Source organism: Anarrhichthys ocellatus, unplaced genomic scaffold (assembly GCF_004355925.1).
Source record: "Anarrhichthys ocellatus isolate YVR2014 unplaced genomic scaffold, GSC_Weel_1.0 scaffold16, whole genome shotgun sequence".
Lineage (NCBI taxonomy): Eukaryota > Metazoa > Chordata > Actinopteri > Perciformes > Anarhichadidae > Anarrhichthys > Anarrhichthys ocellatus.
Window position 1 is genome coordinate 8,222,596 of NW_022280046.1, and position 25,362 is coordinate 8,247,957.

The 25,362-nt window shown below is 42.3% G+C and overlaps 2 protein-coding genes across 2 annotated transcripts in view; one reads left to right on the forward strand and one right to left on the reverse strand.

Annotated features, from left to right (window-relative positions):
- Positions 1–15,515, forward strand: part of il11ra (interleukin 11 receptor subunit alpha) — a 62,274-nt gene extending 46,759 nt beyond the window's left edge. Inside the window, exons 3-12 of the mRNA XM_031855517.1 lie at positions 4,199–4,265; positions 5,478–5,644; positions 6,378–6,492; positions 6,851–7,014; positions 7,764–7,927; positions 8,284–8,428; positions 8,770–8,877; positions 10,515–10,620; positions 10,768–10,847; positions 11,415–15,515. Of these exons, the coding sequence (XP_031711377.1) occupies positions 4,199–4,265; positions 5,478–5,644; positions 6,378–6,492; positions 6,851–7,014; positions 7,764–7,927; positions 8,284–8,428; positions 8,770–8,877; positions 10,515–10,620; positions 10,768–10,846 (1,115 nt within the window). The 3' untranslated portion in view covers position 10,847; positions 11,415–15,515. The remainder of the gene's footprint in view (positions 1–4,198; positions 4,266–5,477; positions 5,645–6,377; positions 6,493–6,850; positions 7,015–7,763; positions 7,928–8,283; positions 8,429–8,769; positions 8,878–10,514; positions 10,621–10,767; positions 10,848–11,414) is intronic.
- A 2,114-nt stretch (positions 15,516–17,629) lies between these two features.
- Positions 17,630–25,362, reverse strand: part of LOC116388243 (cingulin) — a 55,711-nt gene continuing 47,978 nt past the window's right edge. The window contains exons 11-24 of the mRNA XM_031855924.1: positions 25,001–25,153; positions 24,798–24,908; positions 24,627–24,685; positions 23,678–23,825; positions 23,485–23,589; positions 23,145–23,297; positions 22,512–22,679; positions 22,243–22,416; positions 21,153–21,242; positions 20,942–21,025; positions 20,523–20,641; positions 19,890–19,998; positions 19,361–19,521; positions 17,630–19,123 (exon numbers count right to left, since the gene is read on the reverse strand). Of these exons, the coding sequence (XP_031711784.1) occupies positions 19,003–19,123; positions 19,361–19,521; positions 19,890–19,998; positions 20,523–20,641; positions 20,942–21,025; positions 21,153–21,242; positions 22,243–22,416; positions 22,512–22,679; positions 23,145–23,297; positions 23,485–23,589; positions 23,678–23,825; positions 24,627–24,685; positions 24,798–24,908; positions 25,001–25,153 (1,755 nt within the window). The 3' untranslated portion in view covers positions 17,630–19,002. The remainder of the gene's footprint in view (positions 19,124–19,360; positions 19,522–19,889; positions 19,999–20,522; positions 20,642–20,941; positions 21,026–21,152; positions 21,243–22,242; positions 22,417–22,511; positions 22,680–23,144; positions 23,298–23,484; positions 23,590–23,677; positions 23,826–24,626; positions 24,686–24,797; positions 24,909–25,000; positions 25,154–25,362) is intronic.

The following is a 25,362-nucleotide window of genomic DNA, read 5'->3' on the forward strand; positions in this document are numbered from 1 at the left end:
GTGTGTGTGTGTGTGTGTGTGTGTGTGTGTGTGTGTGTGTGTGTGTGCTTGCGCATGTGTCTGGGCCCTCTTGCCAGAGGGAGAATCAGATATGAGTGGAACGCTGTGGGTTTGGGGAATAATGTACTTCACTGCCAATAAAACATGAATACACACATTCAGATCAGCCAACTCTTTGCACTGCACTGAGGCCCCAGGTAACGCACACTCACAGGAACATAGTTAGGGGAGTGTGTGTGTGAGTGTGTGTGTGTGTGTGTGTGTTTGGTGGTTAAAGGGGAAAAGAAAATCTGGAAAACACTGACGAGAGAGCCATTGAATAAAAAGATTGAGATAAATTGAAAGTTAATGAGAAAAGAGACAAAGGAAGATTTTAATAATATCCTTAAGTGCAAATTAAATATAAGTAGAAATGCAGTTTTTCTGAACTTTGACCAACTGTACTTGCCTGGTTGTGTGGACACAGTTAAGGTCTGAATGGTTTCTCATTTTTATATCAAAATTGCAGTTAAATAGTGCAGTTGTCTAAACGCAAGAGCCACAATTTGAATTGTTAAATGTATAATTTAACAGTTTCTTCTTCACAAGCTACAGAAAATGTAAGGACCACTGTTGCTGGTAAACTTTAGTTAATTTCTTACGTTGGCGAAACAACAACACCAACATTATTGGCCTTTTCTCCAGTTAATTCGAGAGGAGTGGGCTCTGTCTTTTTGCTGATCATATAAGACCAACCTAGTGGCAAGCGTTTTTGTGCACATGGTATAATGATGAAGGTGATCGCCGCACATCACTTTCAGACAGGTAGCTAGCTTGTAGCTCGGCAGTTGTGGAGAGTAAGCAGACAGCTGAGAGTTTTAATGGAATCCCTGTAGGTGAACTTTTATGCAGATGACACCGTGTTTTAAGCTCGTCAAGGCCCCCACGCTGGGACCTCCACAATTCAGAAACCCTGACATTTTGCAAAGCTAACGTTAGCTCAAACTGTTAAAGTGCCGAGCAGTCAACAGTCAGGCATTACATGCAGTCAGTTTGATACCAGAGCATTGTCGGACATGACCAGCGGTTTGTCATCATCGCCATAACTGGGCAGCTCAGCTGTTATCAGGAGATACGTCACTTTTGGATGTCATGATTGATTATTACTGAGTTATGTCAACAACTAAAAAGACAATTCTGATATGGTACGCTTGGCACATTTATGTATTTTTAAAATATAATATAGCCCACAAATGCATGCCTGTGGTGTGAAAATAAACCCAATATAAATTGCAATCTCCTCTTTGATCAGAAAAAGCTTCATACGATTTCCTCCTGAAATTGTTCAGGTGTGCTCATTCCTGGTTTAACCTCCCAATGAGTCATTTGAATAATCTGTCTGGTCTTGTTGTCTGTCTGTCCTGTTGCTATTTACCTGATCTCAGCCTTTAATTTGATGATTGAAACAATATCAGGGCAGTAAACTAAACATGTGGACGAAACATGGAACATAATAAATCCTTTCTGTGATACATGTTTTTCTAATGTCCCACAGCTTTGTTCACAGTTTCCAATAAATAAACCGCTGTCTTAGAAGCTCAGATTTATTAACCATGCCTTGTGTATGACAAATTGTTTCCCATACACACTGCAGCAGAATAAACAGGCCAATTAAGAAAAGAAAGGAACTCAGTAGAATTCATTGTCCTGCTTTCTGCTCGTCCCCTCCACACAGAAACATGAATGTAGCCACAAATTCACTGTGGAACCCTTCATCGTTCTTTTTTTTTACCTCGGCTGTCTCTCTTCCCACCACCACTAAAACAACAGCAGGAAAGCCAGAAAAGCGATCTTTCGGTGTGAGTGAAAACCAAGCATTGAAAAGGCCCTCGGTAACTTGAGTTTGTGTAAACTTGAATTTAGGATTGTCGGCCCCTGAAGGGCACATGAAGTTATTGCAGAAGGGGAAAGTAACATCAATATACACCAATAGAGCACACTGAATAATAACATCTACAAAATGCTTCACCTGCCTGGTCCCCTTACTGATGCAAACGACAAAGTCACATTTGTTTAATCAAACTTAATGTTTTCTGTTGTAATCCTTTTGCGATACCATTTGCCGCTTAGACTTGTGACACAATGATCGGTTTGTATCACAAATTAAGGAGAGGGAAAAAAAACGGGACAAATTGTTTGTTACTAAGGGAGGAGAGGCCAGCAGGGAGTGTGCATGCCTGAGTGATTGAGGCTGAGAATTAATGAAGATGCCTGCATGGCAGACTGGCAGTCAAAGTGATGTTTTTCCACTCCAGATCTACTGTAAACGCCAGCTTTTCATGTTACGGAGCCAAGCTAAACATGCACACACATACTGAGATAGAGTATCAGCTTGGCCAATTACTGCAGTCAACACAAGATATTTGCTCAGGTATACACTGCACTTAGTATTGCTTCAAATCTGCTCCGCCTTCACAATTTTGCTGGATGGCAAGTTCAGCAGCTGCTAAAACTCTTCTGTTATGATACAAACTGTACTTGGCCTGTCAGCTTTTACTCACAGTTCACAACACACTAAAATTGCGATAAAGCGAGTTCACCGAAGGTTTGATCTTGACTATTACTCACCAAACCTTCAGTGACCTCGCTTTATCGCTTTATGACATTTGCGTTTGTAACGCAAATGTCATTTTGTAATGATATGAGGAAATTACATTCAGAGCTGTTGTAAAAGGGTGGAGACAGAAATCTCACAGATGGATATCTCAAAACCGCAGCACACAAAGCTGAAGCTATTTGCATGGATAGGCACCACAAAAGGGTGCATTTGTAGCCAGTGAATCAATCTTATGAAAAAGCAAATTCAGACAGTGTGCGGAAAGCAGATTAAATCTGTCCAAATGGAAATGTTTTGGGCTTTGTTTCTCAGTTGGATCAGCACCGGTACATTTCCACATTTCAAAGGCTCATTATTCGTATCAAAAATGTTTCTAATTGGAATGTGTGTTAGGTCTAAGTGTCCATCATTGCTATTTTCACACCGGCGCAGCTGTCATGTTCATGCTACGTTGTGTAAGTAGCTATCTGTGCCCCTCTGCACGCTAGAGGCATTGTTGACACATTGATATCTTGAGGCGGCAGAAAGAGATTGCGCCTTTGACCAACAAAAACCTGGTCTAAAGTCAGTGGTGCAGTATTTTCCTGCTATTTAAAGGTAACGTTATTCAGATAACAAGATGTGGCAACACAGGCAGGTTCCCAATGCACGCAGGGACCTACACACAGGGACGTACACACGGGGACGTACACACGGGGACCTAGACACAGGGACCTAGACACGGGGACCTACACACGGGGACCTACACACAGGGACCTAGACACGGGGACCTAGACACGGGGACCTAGACACGGGGACCTACACACATGGAGCTACACGCAGGGATCGGTGCATTTGCCCACATGCACTCGAATGGAGCTGTTGATGGCACGGAGGATCAGGAGACTTGAGAGGCTCGGCTGCTCCTGTAGATGGTCCGCTCGCACTCTTTCACTTGGCGCACAAGCAGATACGTTCCCCTCGGCAGAAAACCTGCTCGCTTCTCAGATTTACTGATGAACTAACAACGCTCCAGGTGCAGGCGCACTTGGCTTTTAAAGGAAATTAGAGATGACACTCTAATTGGTTTAATTCATATAATGCCCAAAACACACCTATTAATGAAGAGACCACTTTAGACCCTTGCGCTTCACTTTGGGCTCAGATTACGAGCCGGTTGACGAGCAAACCTGGAGTCGGATACACCCTAAATGCCCTTGAGCTAAGTACTTTAGACCATGCACCATAGACCGTTTAAATAGGGGCCCTACATCTGTGTCTTGTTCTAGATATCTTCTTGAAACGCTTCTCTTTCTATTACTGTAGAGATATTAAAGTGGATTTGCTAATAGAGCGATTATTTGAATCGTGATAATAATAAAGTGTCAGAAAAATAAAACCGTTGAGCAGCTTCAGACGGCGTGCCAAAGTCTCCCCGGCCCAGTGTCTGCAGGATCCCAAACCTTGTACGGTCATGTTATTGTGATACTGTTGACTCCACTGTAAATGGCAGCGCCTAAATCACATTGATACAGACAATGCGGACACGTGGTATTTCTGCACGGTATTTGCAGTACGCGCATACCCGCTTTTAATGTTTTGTGTGATGTCTATGTGTTGCAGTGTTAGGCGTGCAGTACGGGCAGATGCAGTCCAATGTGACACTGGCCTGCGGGAAGTCACAAATCAGGTGAGGAAAGAAAACTGTTTCCTGTGTACGTTGAAGTTGTGTCTCTTTGTCTTCTAATGACGAAGAGGTATTTACAGCACAGTCATATGGGAGTTTGAAAGATTTTTTTTTTTAAATTATTATTACATTCAATAGTCATACGGGAAGAAACTCATCAAGACGTTGCAGTGATATCCATTTGTATAGCCATAGGATTCATCAGCCATCTGTGTTCATATAGTCAACAGATGAATTAAACTACTGTTTTGATGATGGTCTGACGGTCAACAACAGGAGATTACTTATCATGATACAAAGGGTTAACCAGTGCAAAAAAGGCTAAATGATCTGTTTTGAGAGATAGACGGTGTATTCTGTCATTTCAATGAAAACAAAAGTCAGTAAAAAACAAACACAAATTAGAGGTTATACAGTGAATTGCATTGTATTGTCAGCAAATCAGATAATAAGACAAACCCAGTAGTTAATTCACTCTTCTAACAGTTATTATCTAACAAAAGCTTGATAATTCTTATTCTCATGTGCCACAGACCGTTATTGTTTTCAAAACGTAGTATTGCAGATAAACTAACATGGCTGTTGGTTGTAGTCTCTTTGTGGGATTTGTTGTCGGTGAGAAATACAAAGAATAAACCAGCCGTTTTGTTCAAATGAAAGTTGTGATATGTAGATTTAGGTATTTCATTCCTATGATAATGTCCTTTAAAGCAGTATTTTCAAAACTGTTTTTTTTTTCTGGGGCCCCACTTTTTAAAATTGAAAAACCATGGAGACCCAATTAACATCAAGCATTATTGAGAGAAGAGCTCATTTGTGCACTTGGGAATTTGGAAACCAGCTCTTTAGAAGAGATGTACTTTTGATAAATCACAACTTTATCTTATGCATGTGTTATTGAGAAACATATATACACGTTAATTAATTTATGAATGAGACCAAATCAATGCATTGAGGTGGTTAACAGGCTCTTTTAGTTTTCCTCTCATCAATACAGAGCGTACACCAGCCTTTCATACTTTATTCAGAAGTCATAAGTAGGCTACAATTATTAGAACAATACAAACATCCAGGCTCCCTCATGTGGCTCAAATGCGTACTGCAGTATGGAAGGAAGGAATTCTCCAAATTGTCTCGTCTTTTGTGAACAACTGCTTTAAAGATCTCAGCTCTTGTTCAGGCACAATAACTAAACTCTTATGTGTTCTCCACCAGGGCGCCTATGGCGTGGCATCTCAACCACAGCTCAGCGCTGCCGTGGCACAAAGTGACCTCCGATGGAGCCTTAGTGCTGCTGCACGTCGACCACTCGGCGCAGGGCAACTACAGCTGCTATGACGCCCGGGGGCTCCTCCTCCACTCCGTCACACTCAGGCTGGGCCGTAAGTGTTGTCGTGCTGCGACTTGTCCTGGCTACGCAGCGCCTAATTTGGGAGTCATTACACTTTTAACACCTCTGCCATACTTTTAGTCTCTCGCTGCAGCCTTTAAAAAAAGGAACATGCGTACGTCCCTCGTGTGTTAGACAGCATCCCGGTCCCTCACAGTTGAGTTCAGTCTTTGGATAATTCAGCATAAAAGCATAGTATAATGTTTCTCCTACTCCCACATTCTCGTCTCTCTCTTTAGTTTGCCTTAACATATTCTCCTCCATGTCTCTTTCATCCCTCTAATTATATTTCTCTCTCCCCCTTTTACTTAATGAATGAGTTCCTCCTCTCAACATTTGATTCATGCCGGCTCTTCGGCTCCAACAAGGCGCCTTATTACAAAACGCAGACGATCAGAGCGGCACTGCCGGTCCTCAGAGGAAAGCGGTCTTGTCGCCCCTCTAATAGACAAAAGCCCTCCGCTTCCTGTAGCTGTCTCCAACAGGAAGCGGCTCCCTTAAGTGGGCTTCCTTTTTAAAGGGACGGGGACTTTTTTTTTCCACAGAACTGGCCAAGCCTCTCCTGAAATATTTTTGGTTCACAATAGGGACACCAGAGCACAGAGCTGTTCATTTAAGACCTGAGGACGAGACAGAGAAACATTTCAAATATTACATTTAATAGGTTCATTAAAACGTACTCCCTCTCTCTCCTGACAATACACTGTCTGACTCCCATCTCCCAGACCCCCCTGGGCTGCTGAGCGTTTCCTGTCAAGTGCCCAATCACACGCACGTTCGCTGCTCCTGGACGGAATCGGTGAAGACCTTCCTGCCAGCCAAGTACAACGCCTCCTTCAGGTAAGAGCGAGTTACTGCAAGCCAAACAGCAACGCCCAGGGTCACAATGGGCAACAGAGAATAAATATAGTGCATGTGCCACAGATGTTACGTTTTGAATGAGCTGCATGTAGCGTGAGTGGTATCCCGATGTGAACCCTGTCTGTGCTTCTCTGCTTCCATCTCTGGCCATGTGGCACTCAGTGGAAACTTTTCACCATAACACATCACAGCAGTGCTTCTCAAGTGAAGTGTCCAGCTGAGGAAACTCAAGCATTGGTGTCTTATTTCTTAGTGTTTCTGCAGTTCTCCGGCACACACTCGAGTTGTCTCTCACCTGACAGAATGCAACAATTTTTTTTCTTGTTTTTCTTTAAAGGGGCACCGGTCAGGAGTGGAGGCCATGCGTCCTGGATGTGGCCCGCAAGCTCTGCGACATCTATCATCCTGCCTTCTGGCAGACCATCCATACCCTGAGAATCACAGAGACCAACGCCCTGGGGTCTGAGACGACGGCCGCCCGCTTTAGGTTACACGAGCTATGTAAGATCACATTAAAACACACACACACACAGCAAAGGAGTGGTTCAAAAAATATGTTTTTCCTATTTTAGTGACACATTTCTATGATGTCTATGAAGCACTTGGTATTCATAGACATGAATATGGTATTTTCTTCCCCAAAGGTTGATCATTTTCACCATTATTTTTGCTTCCAGTGCTCCCACTCCCTGCTCTACTGAAACGAAGATGCATTTACTGTCCCGTCTTTTTCACATGTGCATGTTTTCATTAGACCCTTCCCTTTCTGTCCTCACATAATGACCTCAATTATCTTGTTTTGCTGCTCCTCTCTGTGCACATGGCGTTCTCGTCGCTCTATAGCGGAGGCCATCGCGCGGCGTCCTCGAGGCGGTCTTTGTAGTGGCTGCTGGAGTGCCTGCTGGATATCGCTCACCTCTTTTTTTTTTCCTCAACCTCCGCATACTGTTTTTAGTCACAGCGGTGCTTCAAATATGCTGCAAAACACAAGATTCCAAAAGTTGTGGATAGTTGTGTCAAAAGCGTGGTGATATATGCATAGAAAGAATGGTTATTTTCAATCAAAGCTGCAACGGTAGACCACTCATCAGATACGTTTTGGGGTTTTGGCTTTTTTGGTTTAATCTGCCCTCTCGTACTTGATTTCTTTCTTGTTGTCTTTTAAATAGTGTGCCAACCATACAGGAAATACTTGTGGCTCAATCTCTTTCTAATTTTCTTCTTCTTTTTTTATCTCTCCTTGTTTGCAGTGAAACCGGACCCTCCAGAGTCTCTGCTGGTGAAGGCCCTAGAGGGCCATCCAAAGAGGCTGATGGTCTCGTGGGACTTCCCTGCCTCCTGGCCGCTGCAGGATGCGTTCCCCCTCATGTTTCAGATCAGATACAGGCCACACGGCTCCGTGTACTGGTCCGAGGTTAGTGAGCGAGGCTCCGCTGTATACACTGTATACAGGTTGTATTAAAGAAAATAAAACTGTAGTTTCCCCACATTGTATAAGCAGTTGAAGCTAAACCTCGTGCAGATTTATTTACTTTACGACCTTATTTCTGAAACCCAAGCCAATCACAGTCAATGCTTCTAAAAACAAGGAACTACATGTCAAAACATGGGGCTGAAGTTAAATGAACTAATGGGACATCATGAGATACTTAAGTCTAACATGTAGTTTTGTTAAAACCTCGGTCAATAAAAATGAATGTGTTGGGCTGATCAGATGAGTGAGTGGTCATCTAATGTAAGCCTCTGTAACCTCTTTCTCCATCCCATCAGGTTTTCTCCGAGGAGAGTCCAGTCGTGATATTTGACGCCCTGGCTGGTCACCTCCACCAAGTTCAGATTCGAGCCCATGACGAGGTGAACTCTGACAGCCAGTGGAGTGAATGGAGTCCCCTGCTCCTCGCCAGGCCTTGGGAAGGTCAGAGAGAAAGATTAACAACAATGTTGATGTCTAAGACTAAAGTCAGTTTGTTTTTGGAGCACATTTAAAAGCAACAAAAGCGCTCCGCAGAGAGACGACACAATACAATCAGCATCATGGAGCAGCATCATAATGAAACTCAGTAAATACGATTGAGTCACGTTGGACTCTGTGTCAAATTAAGTTTTATTTATTGACTATTTTCTGAGGTTTTGTAAACCAAAAGATAAATCTCATAAAATAATAAAACAAAAGGTTCATCTATAAAATAAGCTGCATATTAATCGTTTCTCACTAGAATAATCCCTAAAACGTGTGTGTGATCGTTTGTACTGCAGTCTCCTCCACACCTGAATCTCCAGAGGAGCTCCAGCCAGAGGAAAGCTTTCCAGAATATTTCTTTCCCTTCAGCACAAAACCTGAAATCTCAACCGCAAAGTCCCACAGTAAGTTCTTTTTTGGGGTCTTTTCTGCCTTTATTTGACAGCACAACTGAAGACTGGAAGGGGGGGTGATTGGCAAAGGACCGCGGGTCGGATTCCAACCCGGGCAGCAGAGTTTCGCCGTTTCAAATGACGCATCAGTGATTGTATTCAGGCACAACATCAACACTGTATCTGTCTTTATGTTAGAATTTCAATGCCAAGACTTTTGCTGCTTCTTGCACCTCAGTTGTTTGTGCTACGATCACAGCTACTGCTGCTACATGCACCACTACTGCTGTTACGGTTACTGTAATTGACACTGCTTAGTCTGGTACATCCACTGCTACATTGCTATCACAACTAATGTGTTTACTACAGTCGCTATGAGCGCGTGTCCTCGTCCCTCCCTGGAATTAAATGCACGCATTGAAACTTTGTTTTTGTTAAAAACCAAAACATCCATCATCTCATTTTGAGGTGAAATGATGAACAAACGTCAGGTCGATGAAAGATCAGATCAGTTTTGAAACGCGTCTGTTTCCCGCTGGTTTGGCTTTCAAACAGCGGGACGAGTAGGTGTTTTTATTTGGCACCAACAAGAAGCCGTCATTGATGCAGCAATTATTTACTGTTATTATACTCTGGGTAGAGCAGTACAAGTACCTCGTGTCTGGCTTCTTGCCCAAATTACATATAACTGCAGTAAATTGTACCTGCGGGATATGATGTTCTCTACCTGGATGACAGGTTAAGTACATAGCAGCTCACATGTACACCGGCAAAAAAAAAAAAACACACACAGGAAAAAGCAGCCTGCAGTTCCTTGCAAGCGTGCGCATCAAAAATATACACATGCACGATATGTACAAATAGTATGCACGGGTAAACATGTGCCACCCGCTCAGTAGCATATACAAGCAGACAGATAGACACAGGCTGGAAGTCACCGTGACTGATGCCGTCAGATTTAAGATGGTTTGCTGTGAACCAGATGTCTTTTTCTGTGTGTGTGTGTGTGTGTGTGTGTGTGTGTGTGTGTGTGTGTCCACTATCATTTGCTTGTAAATCTTTGTGTTTTTGCACGTTTTATTGTTAATGCATGTCCATGCTTTTTTGTTGTTGTTGCTTTGTTTCACAGTTCACATTCAACAGCGTTGTGTCTTGTTTGTGTGTGTGAACGAGAGTTGTTTTCCCTCTCTCAGTATGATAAATGCGTGTTTGTATGAAAGCTGTAATGGCACATTTAAAATTAGCTTGTCACCACAGAGTAATTAAATCTGAGAACACACACGCACATGCAGACCGCTATTTATTTTTCTCTTTTTATTTTTGCCTCAGAAGCACAAAAATATATGAAATATGTATATTCACAGGTTTCAGAAGACAAAAACACAGCGAGGTGTGAACTGTGTCTGATTCAACTTCTTTTCCTTCTTATTTCTCAACTATATTTGCACACACACACACACACACACACACACACACACACACACACACACACACACACACACACACATCTGTTTCTTCTATCGTGAGTAGAAGAGTCAGCCTCTCTCTCTCTCTCTCTGTCTGTCTCTCTCTCTCTCTCTCTCTCTCCGTACCTTCCATGCAGCTTGTTGTGTTGACCCCCCCATGTTGTTTTTTTTCTTCTCATTCAGATTCTGTACATCCTGAGGATGAAGGTAATTTGGGTTTGGTGATTCTGCTGGTTTTGTTCTCCGTGGTCATCCTCACCACCGTCCTTTCCCTCATCTTTGTCGTGTGGTAAGACACATACACACACACACACACATCCCACATCCGCAAGCCACAGCTGTGTGGTCTGTCTTTGAGATTTAGTTGTTTTTTTTCCAAATCATGGCATTTTTTAAAGTTCTTTCTTGTTGTTCACATATTGTTTTGTATTTCCAGGGTGAGACAGAGGCGGCGCGATCATGTGACCAAACAGGAACTCACCTCTATGGTCAAGATGAAGTCCATGCCAATCTAATGTGAGACGCACATATACGCAGACATTGATCATCTTCTCTTTCTTCTCTGAAGCAGTTTGTGTCAGATTGAATTTATCTTGTTGCACTTGTGTTGTGAACATGTTGAGTTCTCACCGATGGCCACACACATGGCGGTTCATGTTCTTAGTCTAGCTTGTTTGGCAGATAGTTTTAGATCTCCGGATGGCGGCCGGCCTCCGTGGCAAAGATAATTAAAATACTAATGAGGTGTCACTTTTTTACGATTTATAAGAGTACCACAAAATGCCCTCCAACGGGAGCTAAGCCAGTGAGAATCGCAGAGCAAAGCTCTGCCTGAGTGAGAACCGGAATGGTTGAAAGTGCTGCTATAAACAACATTCGGACAGCCCTTTAGATAGCTAGCCAACATGTGATTATAAGCCCAACACACACACACACACACACACACACAGATTATAACCCTGCCTGTATATCTCTCATTCAGCTCTGTTATTTAAATCTGTACTTTTAAGGCAGGGCTTCATTACATTATGATTTATACTTCTCCTCTCTCCTCCCCTCTCCTTTCCTCTTTCCTCTCCTCAGGTTGATTTCAAGCATCTTGTCCTTGTCAGCCCGTTCTAGGGCTCCTCCCGAGAGTCAGCCTCTGTCTACCGCTGTATCAAGCTGACCGTCCGTATTCAACTACATTAACCAGAATGCATCTGCCAGGATCCAGGACAGGGATGAACCCATGCAGGGAACTTTGCGGAGTAGGGTAAAGTTACCCAGTATATAAGCTGACTGAAGGGTTTGTTTTGCAAGATTTCCTCGGACATATTCAACAACTGCACTACTACCCATAATGCATCAGCAGACTCGTTCCACTGTCCATGGGGACAGTTTCACTTCAGCAACATCACTGTGGTTCAATCCTCAGCGGCTGCATCGGGACATTTGAGTTCACTCACAACCAACGCTGCTTCAGGTGGACCGACTCCTCACCCTTTTATTTTGGAGGGGAGCAACATTTTTGGAACTTTTAAGCAACAAGTAAGAACAGGAAGTGCAGCTGCCAAACAGGAGAACACAGGCTTTTTTTCTTCTTTTTGTGGAAAGGGGAAGATTTTTTCTGGAGACGACTTTCCTCTCTCCTCCCACTCAGAACTCCTCACGCTCCTTTATTTTATTTTTTTTTAGATTCATGGGGAGGAGCGTCCGTTATTACACCGACCGACCGACTCAATGCTGTGAAGGAAGCATAACTGCCAGTCTCTGTGTGTGCATCTGATGCCAAAGCAGCAACTACGGGCATTACTGGTCTCAGCTGAGGGGGGCGGGAGGCAAACCCGCCACCGGCTCCTGACCTGAGGGGGTTGGACATGGAGATTAAGGTCCAGTGTGGGGGCGTGTCCGGGGTTGGGCTGTCTAGACTTTATTTCATTTTACGACAAGATTTTATGTTGCATGATGTGCTTGTTTTTGCCTGTCTGGCGTCTTTAGTATAGACAGTGTCTTGTGTTATACCTCTTTCTATCCATCCATCCACTGTTACTGAATGTGTGTGAATGACAGACACACATGGGGGAGAGAGAGAGCGAGAGAGAGACGGGCCTTTCACAAACCACCACATTATGACTTTACATAGATACTAAAGGGTGGCACTTTATCTTTGTGATTTGCACATAGTTAGATGGGGAAAATATGGTCATTTAAATGCATGTCCGTGTCCTCAGTAGGACTACAGCTTTACTAAACGATTGTTATCATGATCAATTGATCTGTGGGATCTTTTTTTTTTTTTCAGGTATTTTACTTACAAGGATATAAAAGCTACAAATCTTTACATTTGATGAGCCAGAGCTGGCAAATATTTGGCACTTGAATGATAAATGGCAAACAATCTATTATCAAAATTGTTGTTGATCGACTGAAACATGAATCAACTCTCAGCTCTAGGCCCCTGATACACCATTGAAGTTACCACACGCCAGTTTTAAACGTGATAAGACTTCAGTGTGTTCAATAAAAGCTGTTGGTCTGGGGTTGTGAGAGGAGCAGAGGACTACAGTAAGAGGCATATTTGAACTAGATACAAAAGCTTATTAAAGGTCACCTATACTAATAGGATTTTAAAAAGCAGGCTGTAGAATTATGGTAGGAACGCATAATAACAAGCTGGTTCATTGATATGATAAAAAAGGCCAGTTAAAACATGTATGAAGTCTCACAGACGGGCTGTAGGTGTGGGCCAGATGGGAATGGAAATGAACGCAGACAGTGCAGAAAGCTTACTAGAGCAACTCCACCGCTAACTCTGACATGGGTTCTGTTCACTCAGTGAGTGGGCTTTCACAATCACTGCCACCAGCCTCTATTTAATCAGAAGTGGACACGGCCTGTGGACAAACACTATGGGAACTGTGTTAGCAGCATATGTTCCTGAAGAACAGAGAAACAGTGTGCACCAGTGAGCTGGCCTGCTTCACCGCCTGGTTATCTCACTAAAGCCGAGTTAATGTATCTGAATCGGAGTTGCCGTCTGGTGGGTGTCAACGTGAGACGAGCACCAAGGCGACCGACTGACAAGAGCGACTCTCGCTCACTGCGCTCGTGTGTCACATCCCGCCGGTTGGTGGGAAATGAAGGATCTCTGGTGGCCGGTCCTCACTGCAGGAAAAGCCTGAAATACCTTTAGAAGAGTACATCTGGTTTAGTTTTGCTTTTGGGAGTCCTGTCTGCAGCTGATGGGAGTGAGGGGCTCTACTGGTGCTCACATTGGTCGGTGCGGTGCTTATGGAAGGCCATTTCTGCCAATGTGATGAAAACAAAAATCTCTTGTATTTCTTTGAAATGAGAAGCTTTCTCAAAATCATGACTTGAGTACTAAGTAAGTACTTTGGTATTTCATGATACTATGTCATGTTGCAATGTTTCTCAAAATGAGTCTTTGTTTTAAGAAAGTTTGTAATTATGGTGCATCACTTAGTCATTTTAAGATACTTAGTCATTATTTTAAGAAAACATAATAATGGGGGGGGCTTCAATAAGTATAGTTTTACTCATGTTCTGTTGATCCAAACTGTCTAGTCATCATCTATTTGACTGACTGACTGACTGACTGATTGGTTGATTGATTGTAGTTTTTATCAGAAACACAAGGTGCATCCAAGTGAAACTTTTTCCAGTTTGACAACTGTATGTTCTCAAGCTAGCTCCACATATTATGCATGGATCCAGTTGAAGCTTCTTTTTTTTAATACTATCTATATAACATTTTAGAAACTACATTTCATGTATGTCATCATATGATATGTTTATATGTACAAAAAAAACGATATAAGGGAAAGTTTGACAGACATGGTTGAACTCGGTCTTGTAATAATAGACAAATTAGCCGTTAATTGGAATTTTGCAACATCAAATGTGAAACCAAAAAGACAAAATATGGAAGATAATCTCAAGTAAAAATATTTTTTTACAAGAAATATAATCAGAAAAAATTTGAGAGCTTTTGAGGTTTGTGTAGCATAACGTTGTCATGTAAAATCCAAAAGTGAATGAAGAGAGATTACCCAGAAAGCTAGTATTAGTGACTGAGGACGATCCATGTCTGGAGAACCTTCCCAGCGTTGTGTATTTGTGTCTTTCTCCCCAGTTATATGAAGCTGTGTTACTGTACGATTACTGTATGGGCAATGTGTTTACTAAATATGTCTTCTTCGTACTTCCTTTACTTTAATGTTCCCTTTCAGTCATTTCCTTGCAGTCAGATCTTTATATGGCAACAATCACAAAGAAACAGTCTCTTTACAAATTCAAGTCATATTTGAGAGAAAGCTGATCTTTCACTTTCTGTTTGAATTGGAGTCAAATTTGTCACATGTCAGATACATATTTACATGCAGCCAAATGATCTCTCAACAAAATGTCAAAATTGAAATTATTCGCATAACTCATTTTTTTAAACTGGATTTGAAAATTGGTAATGGATGGGCCAGTAAATGAATGTAGGTGTTTAAAAAAAAAAATCATAATATTACCTCCAAATATGAAGTCACCAATCATTTCCTGTAATGCTTGTCAGTCCCAATAAGCTGTGTATTGAATGAGTCTGTCCATGCTGATAATGAGCCTGTTCCCTGCTCACACATTTGAACTAGCATGCTGTATATGCAGCATAACTGCACACATAATGGTAGTCATTTTTCATAATTGCTCGGTTTCACGGGTAACAAACTTCATATTTTTCCAATCTGAGCAGCAAAGTAAAAGTCAGAAATACATTTTTTTATGATACATTTTTTTAAAGCTGCTTCACTGAGTCACATTTTATAAACCCTCCATCAGACTGAGTTTTTTTGGGCCATACTTAGTGACTGTTTCCACCCTGTGTTCATGGTTCAAAGTGATTTGTTTTCTGCATGGTGTGTAATCATGGATTGCCATCTTTACGTCTCACACTAGTGGTGTTTTCTATGATTTTGTGGTATTATCATCAGTTTTTCTATGTTCCTCTGCAGTATGTGATGGCAGGCTTTAGTTCTTAAACCTCAAATTACACTCAGGCATCCATTCTAAGATGTATATAAAGATATATATATTATATATATTTTTGCTTTATGTGTATGACAAATATCACTATAAGCTGTTTTTTTTTCTTCCTTTCCTTGTATGTGTCTGTGAAATAAATACTATTTTATCACACTTTTAGCCTCTGACGTTTATTTTTTTCTTTCGTGTTGTCATCAGAAACAAATTTGTTGAACTGCTTCCTCTCTGTTTATTGGTCGGTTAAAGCGAATGAGTGACAATTACTCTGAGCAGATGAGCCAGTGGACGACACAATCTTTTTTTTATTCTTACTTTTCTTTAGAAAGCTTTCATATTGTCTTGTTGTGTCTGGGGAATCCCAAATGCTCTGGGCTGCTTTTGTCATGTTAAGATGTACAACTGAAAATGAAATTGCCTCGGTATTTTGACCCCACTTCCCACATCGCAAACATGGAGGTAAGAGGTACCATGCCCTCTACTGGTGGGGTTGTGGTGTACACATTCAGAACCATGGAGGCACAGTGGAGGGTTTGGTTTTAGCCCTGGGAACATGGAGGAAGTTGTCACTTTATGGAACTTTATTCAGTGGAATGGCAGCCCCGACTGCTGTAGTCAGGATATTCCCAATTAGCAGTAACAGTGCTCACATAAATACTCAGCAGCTGAAGTGCAGCAGCAGCACCACCCCTCTGAAGTCCTAATCAGTCAGGATAGGTCATCTTTACAGCAGCATTCACTGTGGCAATTGCAGGATTATTGGTACATTAAACTACTTTGTCTCAGTTTAAGATGTCGTCATTATGCAAAGAGATGCAGCAGGAAGATATGTTTCTTTCTACACTTTACTTATTTTAAGAAGTCAGTATACTATGTTGAATAAATGTCATAGTATGGTATGACAAAAAAAGTTACAGTATAGTATGTAGAATTTATTTTTTTAGAGTCACAGTATAGCATTCTGAAAAAAGTCAGTGTATGGTATGTCAAATAAAGTCATACAAAGTGATGTGTAGTATGTTGAAAAAAGTGAAAAAATGTCATAGTTTAGTACGTCAAAAGTAGTGAAAATAAATTCATACTATAGTATGTCACATTTTTGTATGTAAAAAAAGTAATGTTTTTGTATGCATAAGTATATCATGTCAAAAAAAAGTGAGAAAAAGTCATAGTTTCGTATGTTGAAAAAAGTTTTTACAAAAAAGTCATAGTATATTAAGTCGAAAGAAGTAATAGTATAATGTTTTAAAACTTTTTAAAACATTATTATACTATTACTTCTTCAAAGTGCTGTCCCATTCCACCGTTTCAAGCCCTCACAGTCGCTCACACTCAACCACTCAGGTGACGTCAGTAAGCCCCTGAGGGTTCAGGGTTTGAGGCTTTAGGGGGGACATTGGGATTGGGCCAAGAGCTTTGGGACAGCCGTCAATATGGCGGTGCAGAACAACTTCTGGTTCAAGCGAGGAGCGAGGAAATGACAAATAAGAGACTTGGGATGTACTCCTTGCATCTCTCTGTGCATCCCTGGTGGGAGGGACTAAGACGCAAGGAAAAGACACAAGTGAGGGAAACGGGGATGCAGTTTAGAGACTTGGGATGTACCGATGGACTACAGGAGCCGGGGATCGAACCGATCCTCTGATTGAAGATTGACTACCCCCTCTATCACTGAGTCACAGTCAACCCAAAAAAAGTAATGGTATAGTATGTCGAAAGAACAAAAAGTCGTAAAAAAAGGTTAGTATATAATGTCGAAAAAGTCATAGAATATTACGTCAAAAAAGTAATTAAAACGTCATTGTATCGTCAAAAAATCTAAAAAAGTCATAAAAGGTCACAGTATCGTATGTCCATGCTCATTTCTTATCAAACGTCATCGCAATCGACTGCAGTTGCAGTTTTTTTTGTTGTTTGACAATAAAGAACGACAGGAAATGTGGAAAAAGAGCAATTTGTGGGGATTATAGATGGTGCTGTGTATCGCAACATCCTAAATCTTGGTTTTGAGGGACTGCGGGAGAGAACTGTGTTTTTATATTGTGATTTTGTGCAACTAGTCGTATGATTACAGACAATACTCCTAAAAAATCCATAGAAAAATGAAATGTGCCTCCTACTCATGGTACCAGATAATGCAAAGCAGTCCTTTTATGTGAAGGATTTGATCAACATTTGGAAGAGAGAATCCCAAAGTAAGGCAAAATAGTAGATCTCTAACATCTGTTTTAAAAACAGATTTTTCCTCAAAAATACACAATATCCAGAAATCACAGTGGAGAACAATTTATTTGCATCTTGTACAAAGAAACTTCTCACCAAAACAGAGAATGTGAAAAATAAATACCCGAGAACAGTAGAACCAGTAGAATGTGGAGTGTACTTACAAAAATAAGTCAATGAAATCTATTTCTTTTTACATATCTGTAGACGGTCGCTTTTTGTTTTACGAAAATGACAAACCAAAAAGAACACCCTGCAGCCCACATTCCAACAGCTGAAATATGAAACTCTTTCATTCATGTTCCCATTTTCAAAAAAGTAAGGTACACCAACAAATGTAAACACAACAGAAAATCCAAACTACATCTGAATGTTAGCGTCATGCGTCTGACAGGCGGGGAACATGCAGAGGACTGCTGGAACACAGCTGAAATCAACTTCCTTACAAAGTGAGTTTGTTAGAGTTTTTATATTTAGGTACTGATGAACTTTTTGTACATAATCAATATTTGAGAATGAAACCAGTGAATTTTCTACTGATGATTTGAATTGAACAACCCAGCCATGTTTTGAGTTCATTTTGATATAATAAAATTTACAAAGATTGAGATTAACGGCAAGTGTGAAGTGAGGTGGTCTTTCTTTTTCTTATTTGCTGACAATCATATTTCTTAAATCTTATCTGAGATACTGTTTGTGGGTGGCACAGGAAGTAACATCATTACAGCAGCAAACCCCCTAAATACAGAAAATACAGAAAAAAACTGAGCTCTAAAATCATACATTTCATTCTCTAAAATTATGTTTTTGCCCTGCAAGCAATTGCAAATACAGATAATTATCATATAAACATAAACAAGAAAAAAACTGTTAATATATAAATAATCTCATAGTATTTATGTGAATCAAACAAAAGCTACGATCACATCCAAAGACCCCTCCTCTGCAGTTACAGCATGTGTCATAACCAGGTAATATGTCAAGAGCCAGCGTGGGATATGTTCAAATACTAACATGGAAAATCCCTCCATATGAAAGAACTGTCAGCAAAGCTCCTCCAAATTAAAACCAAAGCTGCAAAATCAGAGAACTTGGTCAAATATACAAGGAACCAGCGAGTCTTTGAGTGTGCATCTAAAACCTGAAAGAGATTCAAATGAGTCCTGTGCCGAAAACGCCTTCAAACTTAAGTCTTCGGGGGCCAAATCTCACCGTTTGGACTTAAAGGCTATACGACGCTTTTGTGTAACTGGACGACGGCGAAAAAACACACCAAAAAATGTACTTCAGGCTATTTAAAGCTTATTTTAACAGCAACTACAGGTTTAGAAAAAGGTCAAATGTCACCTCACCCACGCGCTGTGAGTGTAGAGACGTTATGTCATGATTTGTATTGAGAGAATGTCTGGAGTGTGAGGGTTTAGACTTTGGTGACACTGTTTGTTTGCTCCGGCAGCAGCTGGTCGTCGTCTTCGTCGTCCACACTCAGGTCCAACCTCAGGTTGTCCAGGGTCTGACGGATCGTCAGGGTGTCCTTACGCCTGACAGAGAGACAGACAGAGACTTAATTTGTGCCATGATGATCATAATGCGACTGTGAACAACACTTGTGTATGTGTGTGTATGTGTGCCTTGAATGTGTAGGAAACTGATCTGCCACGGCTTAGAGGAGTCACTAAACGAAAATCTATGAAGATCCACAACAAAGCGATTGCTCATGGCTACCTGTCTATTTATTTGTGTGCGCATGTGTGTGTGTGTGTATTTAGAGTACGTACTTCGTCACGTGTTGGTCGAGCAGCTGCCTCTGCAGCCGGCCGCTCGTCTCCCTCTCCTCGGCCAGCTCTCTCTGGGTGTGGCGGTACTGCGCATCCTTCCTGCTCGCCTCCTCCTCCGACTCGTTCAGCTGACGCTTCAGAGAGCGCATCCTCTGAGTCATCTGGGGGACCAATCACAGAGCCACGCTTAGGGGTTGGACAGACGGACACGTTCACAGTGACAACCGAGACATGAAAACACCTAGGGGGCGTTACCGCCGACGTTTTTCCAAAAATGTCCGCAAATGCTGTTCATAAACAGTGTATAGAATGTCTATGGTACAAACATTAACGACGCTGCCCTATTTACGTCCATATGGCGTTATTTATCGAAATAATGTTGATGGAGCAGCTACAATGTTTGAAACGCTTAGTGCCGATCGATCCAGAAAGTTCAAGTGGTTGAAATACACGATAGGAACAAACGGCTCAGACTGTTGTGTGACGCTGCCTTCATGTAGGGGAGAGTGTGTGTGTGTGTGAGTGTTACCAGGTCTTTCTGCTCCGTTGCTATCCTGTGTTCCTCTTCCATCTGATCGCTCAGCTCGTTAATCCTCCTCTCCAGTTTACCGATGGTGTTCGTCAGAACAGACTTGTTCCTGCACAAAACAGACACATCCGCACATCAGCCGGTTAGCTGCTACGGTTACATGTTGTTTGCATCACAGCAGACCGTTTTGTATATTAGCAGCCTTTGGAAACTTGCTTCAGGAGACTAATCAGTCACACAAGTTTATAAACTCAGAACTGAATGTTTTATTGTTTCCCCTTGTTCCAAGTCAAACCTTCTGAACCGCAGGTAAGAAAGGAACCTTAGAATACAGACAGAAGGCCTCAGGAACATGTTCTTTGAACATAACTTGACGAAAGCATTCCTGAGTTCATTTACAAGACTAGACCGCACGTACGGACAAACCAAAAAAACGCCATGTGATACACTGTAATACGCTGCTTTAATGTGTATTTAAAAAGTCCTGTGATACACTGCAACACGCTGCTTTAATGTGTATTTAAAAAGTCATGTGATACACTGCAACACGCTGCTTTAATGTGTATTTAAAAAGTCCTGTGATACACTGCAACACGCTGCTTTAATGTGTATTTAAAAAGTCCTGTGACTGACCTCTCCTCTGTCCTCAGCGTGTTCTCCAGCTCTTTGACTCTGCTCTCCGCTCTGGTGATGACATCCTCCTGAACTCTGGAGCTTTGAAGATCCTCCACCTCCATACGCAGCTCACGCAGCTACACAGAGAGAGAGAGATGTTTATTGGATATTAGCTGGTGGATGGGAAGAGTACTTTTAAATGCAAACTAAAGGCCGGCCTTTTCACTCAAGCCTTTTCTTAAATGAACACACAGTATTTGTACGGTACGCTCGTTTGTTTTTATGTGAAGTACTGTAGAACTGCTTTCGTACAGCATGGCGCTATACAAATACATTTGAATCATCTTACAAGCTTGATTTATCGTTGTTATCTAACTTTGTTAAAATGTAGACTTGAAAGTGAAAGTGAAGTGAAAACACACACACACACACAATACCTGTCTCTCCATGCCGATCTTCTCCATTTCCAGCTGGTCGGTCAGATCCTTCTCCTGGATCACCTTCAGCTGCAGCTGCTCAATCTGACAGCAGAACACACGGATACAAGTCTTAGTAACCAGCCGAACAAAGTCAGACAGAAATCGATGAAATGGACGTCAAGCAAATGGCTGGTAAAGTTAGCTGACTTCCTGTTTCCAGCGTGTTCACCTGCTCAATGGCTCTCTTGTGTTTGCTGGCCCATCTCTGCTCGCTGTCCTGCAGCTCCTCCAGATCACTCTCCAGGTCGATGATCTTCTCCTGCGAGCGCACAAAAACAATAACTCATCAGCTCACCTTCTGATCTGAGGTCAACTGTCTGCCGTCTCATCAGCAGAACACATTCAGGTTATTTAGAAACAGCACAGATTAAGTATCTTCAGAAATAGCGACAGGATGAATATTTAGGATTATGGAATTAGCGCGCCGATTGCTTGAATAGGATTTGCATAATTAATACCTCATTAACCCCAAACTCTGATGGTTTGCGTGGCTGATTAATTCAAGTGGACATCTCTGTTTGAATCATAAGGTCACGCATGCAGACGCACCGTGGATACTGTTTGAACTACAGCTGGAAATTGGAAGAGTTCACTTCACAGAAGAAACCTTCTGGGAAAAAGAGGTGCTATTTTTAAGATTGGATAGCAGTCTGACATCCCATACAAGTTAATACTAATTCATGTTTTTGTGATATTCTATATCTTTTTTTTTTATAGTCAACAAATCCCATGAAAAGACACAAACCAACAATGAATGTACACTAACAAGTATTGCAGGTGTATTATGTCTGATATCTGTTAAAACAAATCAAAAAGCCACACTGTTGCACTGGGTGACATGTTCCTTCATTACTATGAACACACACACACACACACACACACACACACTGTAGTATATTTTGACTCAGTCCCACATTCACTGTCTTGCTGCTGTAAATGCCCGCTGGAGCACTAAATGTGAATTAATCTGCAGATGAAAATAGTCCTTCACAAATGCACGATTTTACCCCTGTTTGAATATTCTTTGTAAAAACAAAAGTACAGTGCCCAGCTGATCTGGGAAATAAAAAATACTTCAGTCTTCAGTAGGAACCAATGGGCTGGCAGTCACAAACAGGGGAATGTCAAAAAGCACGGACCACCAGTCCTATCTTTGAAATCAATGGGTATCGACATTCTCCGAGTCCCGAGTCATGATCATAGGTGCATATGTCTTGCCATTGAAACTTCAAAGCCTATCAAATGATTTCAACCAGTACCTGAGCCAGCTTCACTTGTTTGGCCAGGTCCTCTCTGGCCTGGTTGGTGTTCTGCAGCTCCATGTGGAGGTCGTCCACCGCCCTCTCCGCTTGCTTACACTGCAGCTGTATCCTCTCCCTCAGCTGGATCTCCTCCTCCAGCGTCTGCTCCTTATCAATCAGCTTATCAGAGACCTGCACACACACACGTACAAAACAACTTATAAACATTTAACATGCTGGTGTGAGTTGGTCACATTTATTAGTATTGGACATGGGGGGGAGCGTACCTCTCCCTGCACTCTGCCGACGAGGATCTGCAGTCTCTGCAGCTCCTGCTCCTTCTCCAGCAGAGACTCCTCCAGCTCCTCCACCCTCAGCTGGCTGTCGTTGCGCAGCTTCAGCTGCAGGCTCAGTTCAGCTGTGGCCTGTGTGGACACCTGCACGGCCTCGTCCAGCTGGAAACACACACACACACACACACACACGGGAACATACGGTTAGTAGGTACGTACACACATCTGTGCTTACCAGGCTCTACCAGGGCAGCTCTGAATACGTGTCACTTAAGGGAAGGCATCCTTTATACTGGGAGTGTTGGGATATTCAGGTCTGTTATCAACCTCTTATTGGTGATCAGAGGCAGGTTTAACTTTGCATTTGGGGTTCTGATTTTGCAAACACAAAAATAAGAGCATTTAGTGAGTAGTGAAAAAATAATCTCAAGATCCCTCTGTTACAAGTATTGATTCCGTGTTTTTGTGTTGTTCTAAGAGTCCAATAATACATAGCAAGGCAGGTGGAGAGGAAGATACTAAGACAAACAGCTACATGTATGTCCAATAAATTGCAAGAGTAACCTCGATATTGTTTTAGTCGGAGCACAGCGAGCCTCCTCTCTCAGTCTGAATAAGTCTGTGTACCTCCAACTCCATTCTGAGGATGGTGCTGCTGAGTTCTGATGACCTCTTGTCTCTGCTGCCTTTGTGGACCTCCAGCTCCTCCAGCTGTCTCTCTGCCAGCCACAACTTCTCAGACAGCGACTGGTTTTGCTGCGTCTCCTTCTCCAGGTTCTCCTGAACACAACACACACACACACACACACACACACACACACATAGTTCAGACCTCTGCCTCCTCACACAATGTGTGTGTCTTAATGCCGGACAGAAAACTCTCTCAACTGCATTCCCCTGTTGATAAATGAAACCAGGCATCATGTTGATTTCTGTTTTTTTTAAGATGTCAGAAGCTGCTGCGTACCTCAGCGTCATTGATCTTGTTTTTGAGGGACTGCTGGAGAAAATTGAAGGCGTACTCCTGAGTGTTGGCCTCCACCATCATGTCCCGGGCCTGCTTCACCTCGATCTGCACAGCGCAAGAGAAGAGTCAGTGATGAAAACAAAACCATGGATACCTACAGTATAATGACAGCAATCCATCCTCCCGCTCACACCTCCATCTCCCTGTATCTCTCTCCCACGGATTGGTTCTCCCTCTCCATCTCTATCATCTGCTCCTTCATCCTCTTCATCTCATTGGTCAGCTGAGCGTTGGTCCTCAGCAGGTCCTCGTTGTTCACCAGCAGGCCGCGCATCTCAAACCTGCACGGGGAGACGGTTATCAGACAGAGATTAAAGAGAGGGGAGGGAAGCCACGGAGCCACTAGCTGAGAACCTGTGAGTACACTTAGACATCACTTAGGGGTGTGGTTAGGGAGCAAATTCAATGAGTAAAAGAGCCAGTCAAAGAAAGCTTTATAGCTCAGTGTTAAAGTCCCAGAGAAACAGAAGTTAGAGCGTCCTCAGCTTCTGTAATCATTCAATTGGACTGCTGAAAAGTGTAGGTACGCGTTTAGATTGGTTGAAATTGGTTGGTACTCACTTACATAAGCACACATCATATTATATTTTACAGGAACAAAAGATAATTGAATTTTGGCATAAACATACTACGAAATTACAATTTGATGTGACAATAGATGCTATTGTTTGAGTATTGAGTTTTTAAAAAAAAAAGGCATTTTTCACTGCATCTCGACTTCAAGTTCCTCTCTGGGGGCCTTTTGAAGAGCGACACCAGCTTCATCCAAATTGTTCAAGCAGTAGCTCAGCTGAAAAGCATCATTTCACCAACCTCTTCTGCCAAGCCGATACACACAACCGCACCCACCAGTGATGTCACAGTGTACTGACACACTCTACTTCACTGAGGCGAGGTGACAAATTCAACCAGTGGAGGTTATCAAAAACAAGATTCACAGCTTGTGTTAAGTTGCTCTTTAAAGACAGTTTCATAAAAAAGAGAAAAAAGTAAACGAAAGGCGAAGAAAAGCAGAAGAAGAGCAGCAAGATGAACCAAAGAGAAACCAAGCAACCACAGAGGGACATAACATCATGTCTGACCTTATCTGGTTCCTCTCCTTCTCCATCTCCACACTCTCTGCCTCTAGGAACTGGTTACGCTGGAGAGAACACACACACACACACACACATCATCAAAATAAATTCTTATTTGTGGTAACAAACCACATTCTCAGGACACGTGTATCCCAAAATGAATCCGGTGAGGCCTACCTTCCGGCAGCCGTCCATCTGTTTAGTCAACTCCTCGATGTAGTCTTTTTTATTCGGCGTTCCCAGAGTGGCAGAGCGCATACTGTAGTGGGTGGAGGGGGCCACCTGTAGCTACAAAAACACATATTGAAATATGGAACATTATGTAGACGATATGGGTAATGGAGAGCGTGTTTTCTGTGTGTGTGTGTGAGTAAACTTACAGTGGAGTTGACCTCGCCCCTCCTCTTCACCAGAGAGTCGTAGGCGGAGAAACGGGGTCGGGGATTGTTGTGGGAGGACGAGCCCACTGGACTGGTGCTGCGATTGTTGAAGCCGTACATCTCTGAGGTGGTAGGAGACAGTCCACTGGAAACCTGGAGATGAGAGGGGGGGGAGATAGGGGAATGATTTCCCTGCAAGCTCAATTGTTTACGGAAGCCCTGAGAGGCAAATATGAGAAGAAACAAGAATCCTGGTGAATCGTTTTCTAAGTCGGATCTAAGTTATGCCAGGTTAATCTTTCTTGTTTCCTTATTATTTGTTTGACATGAAAAAAAACATTTTTGTTAGGACCATTTTTATA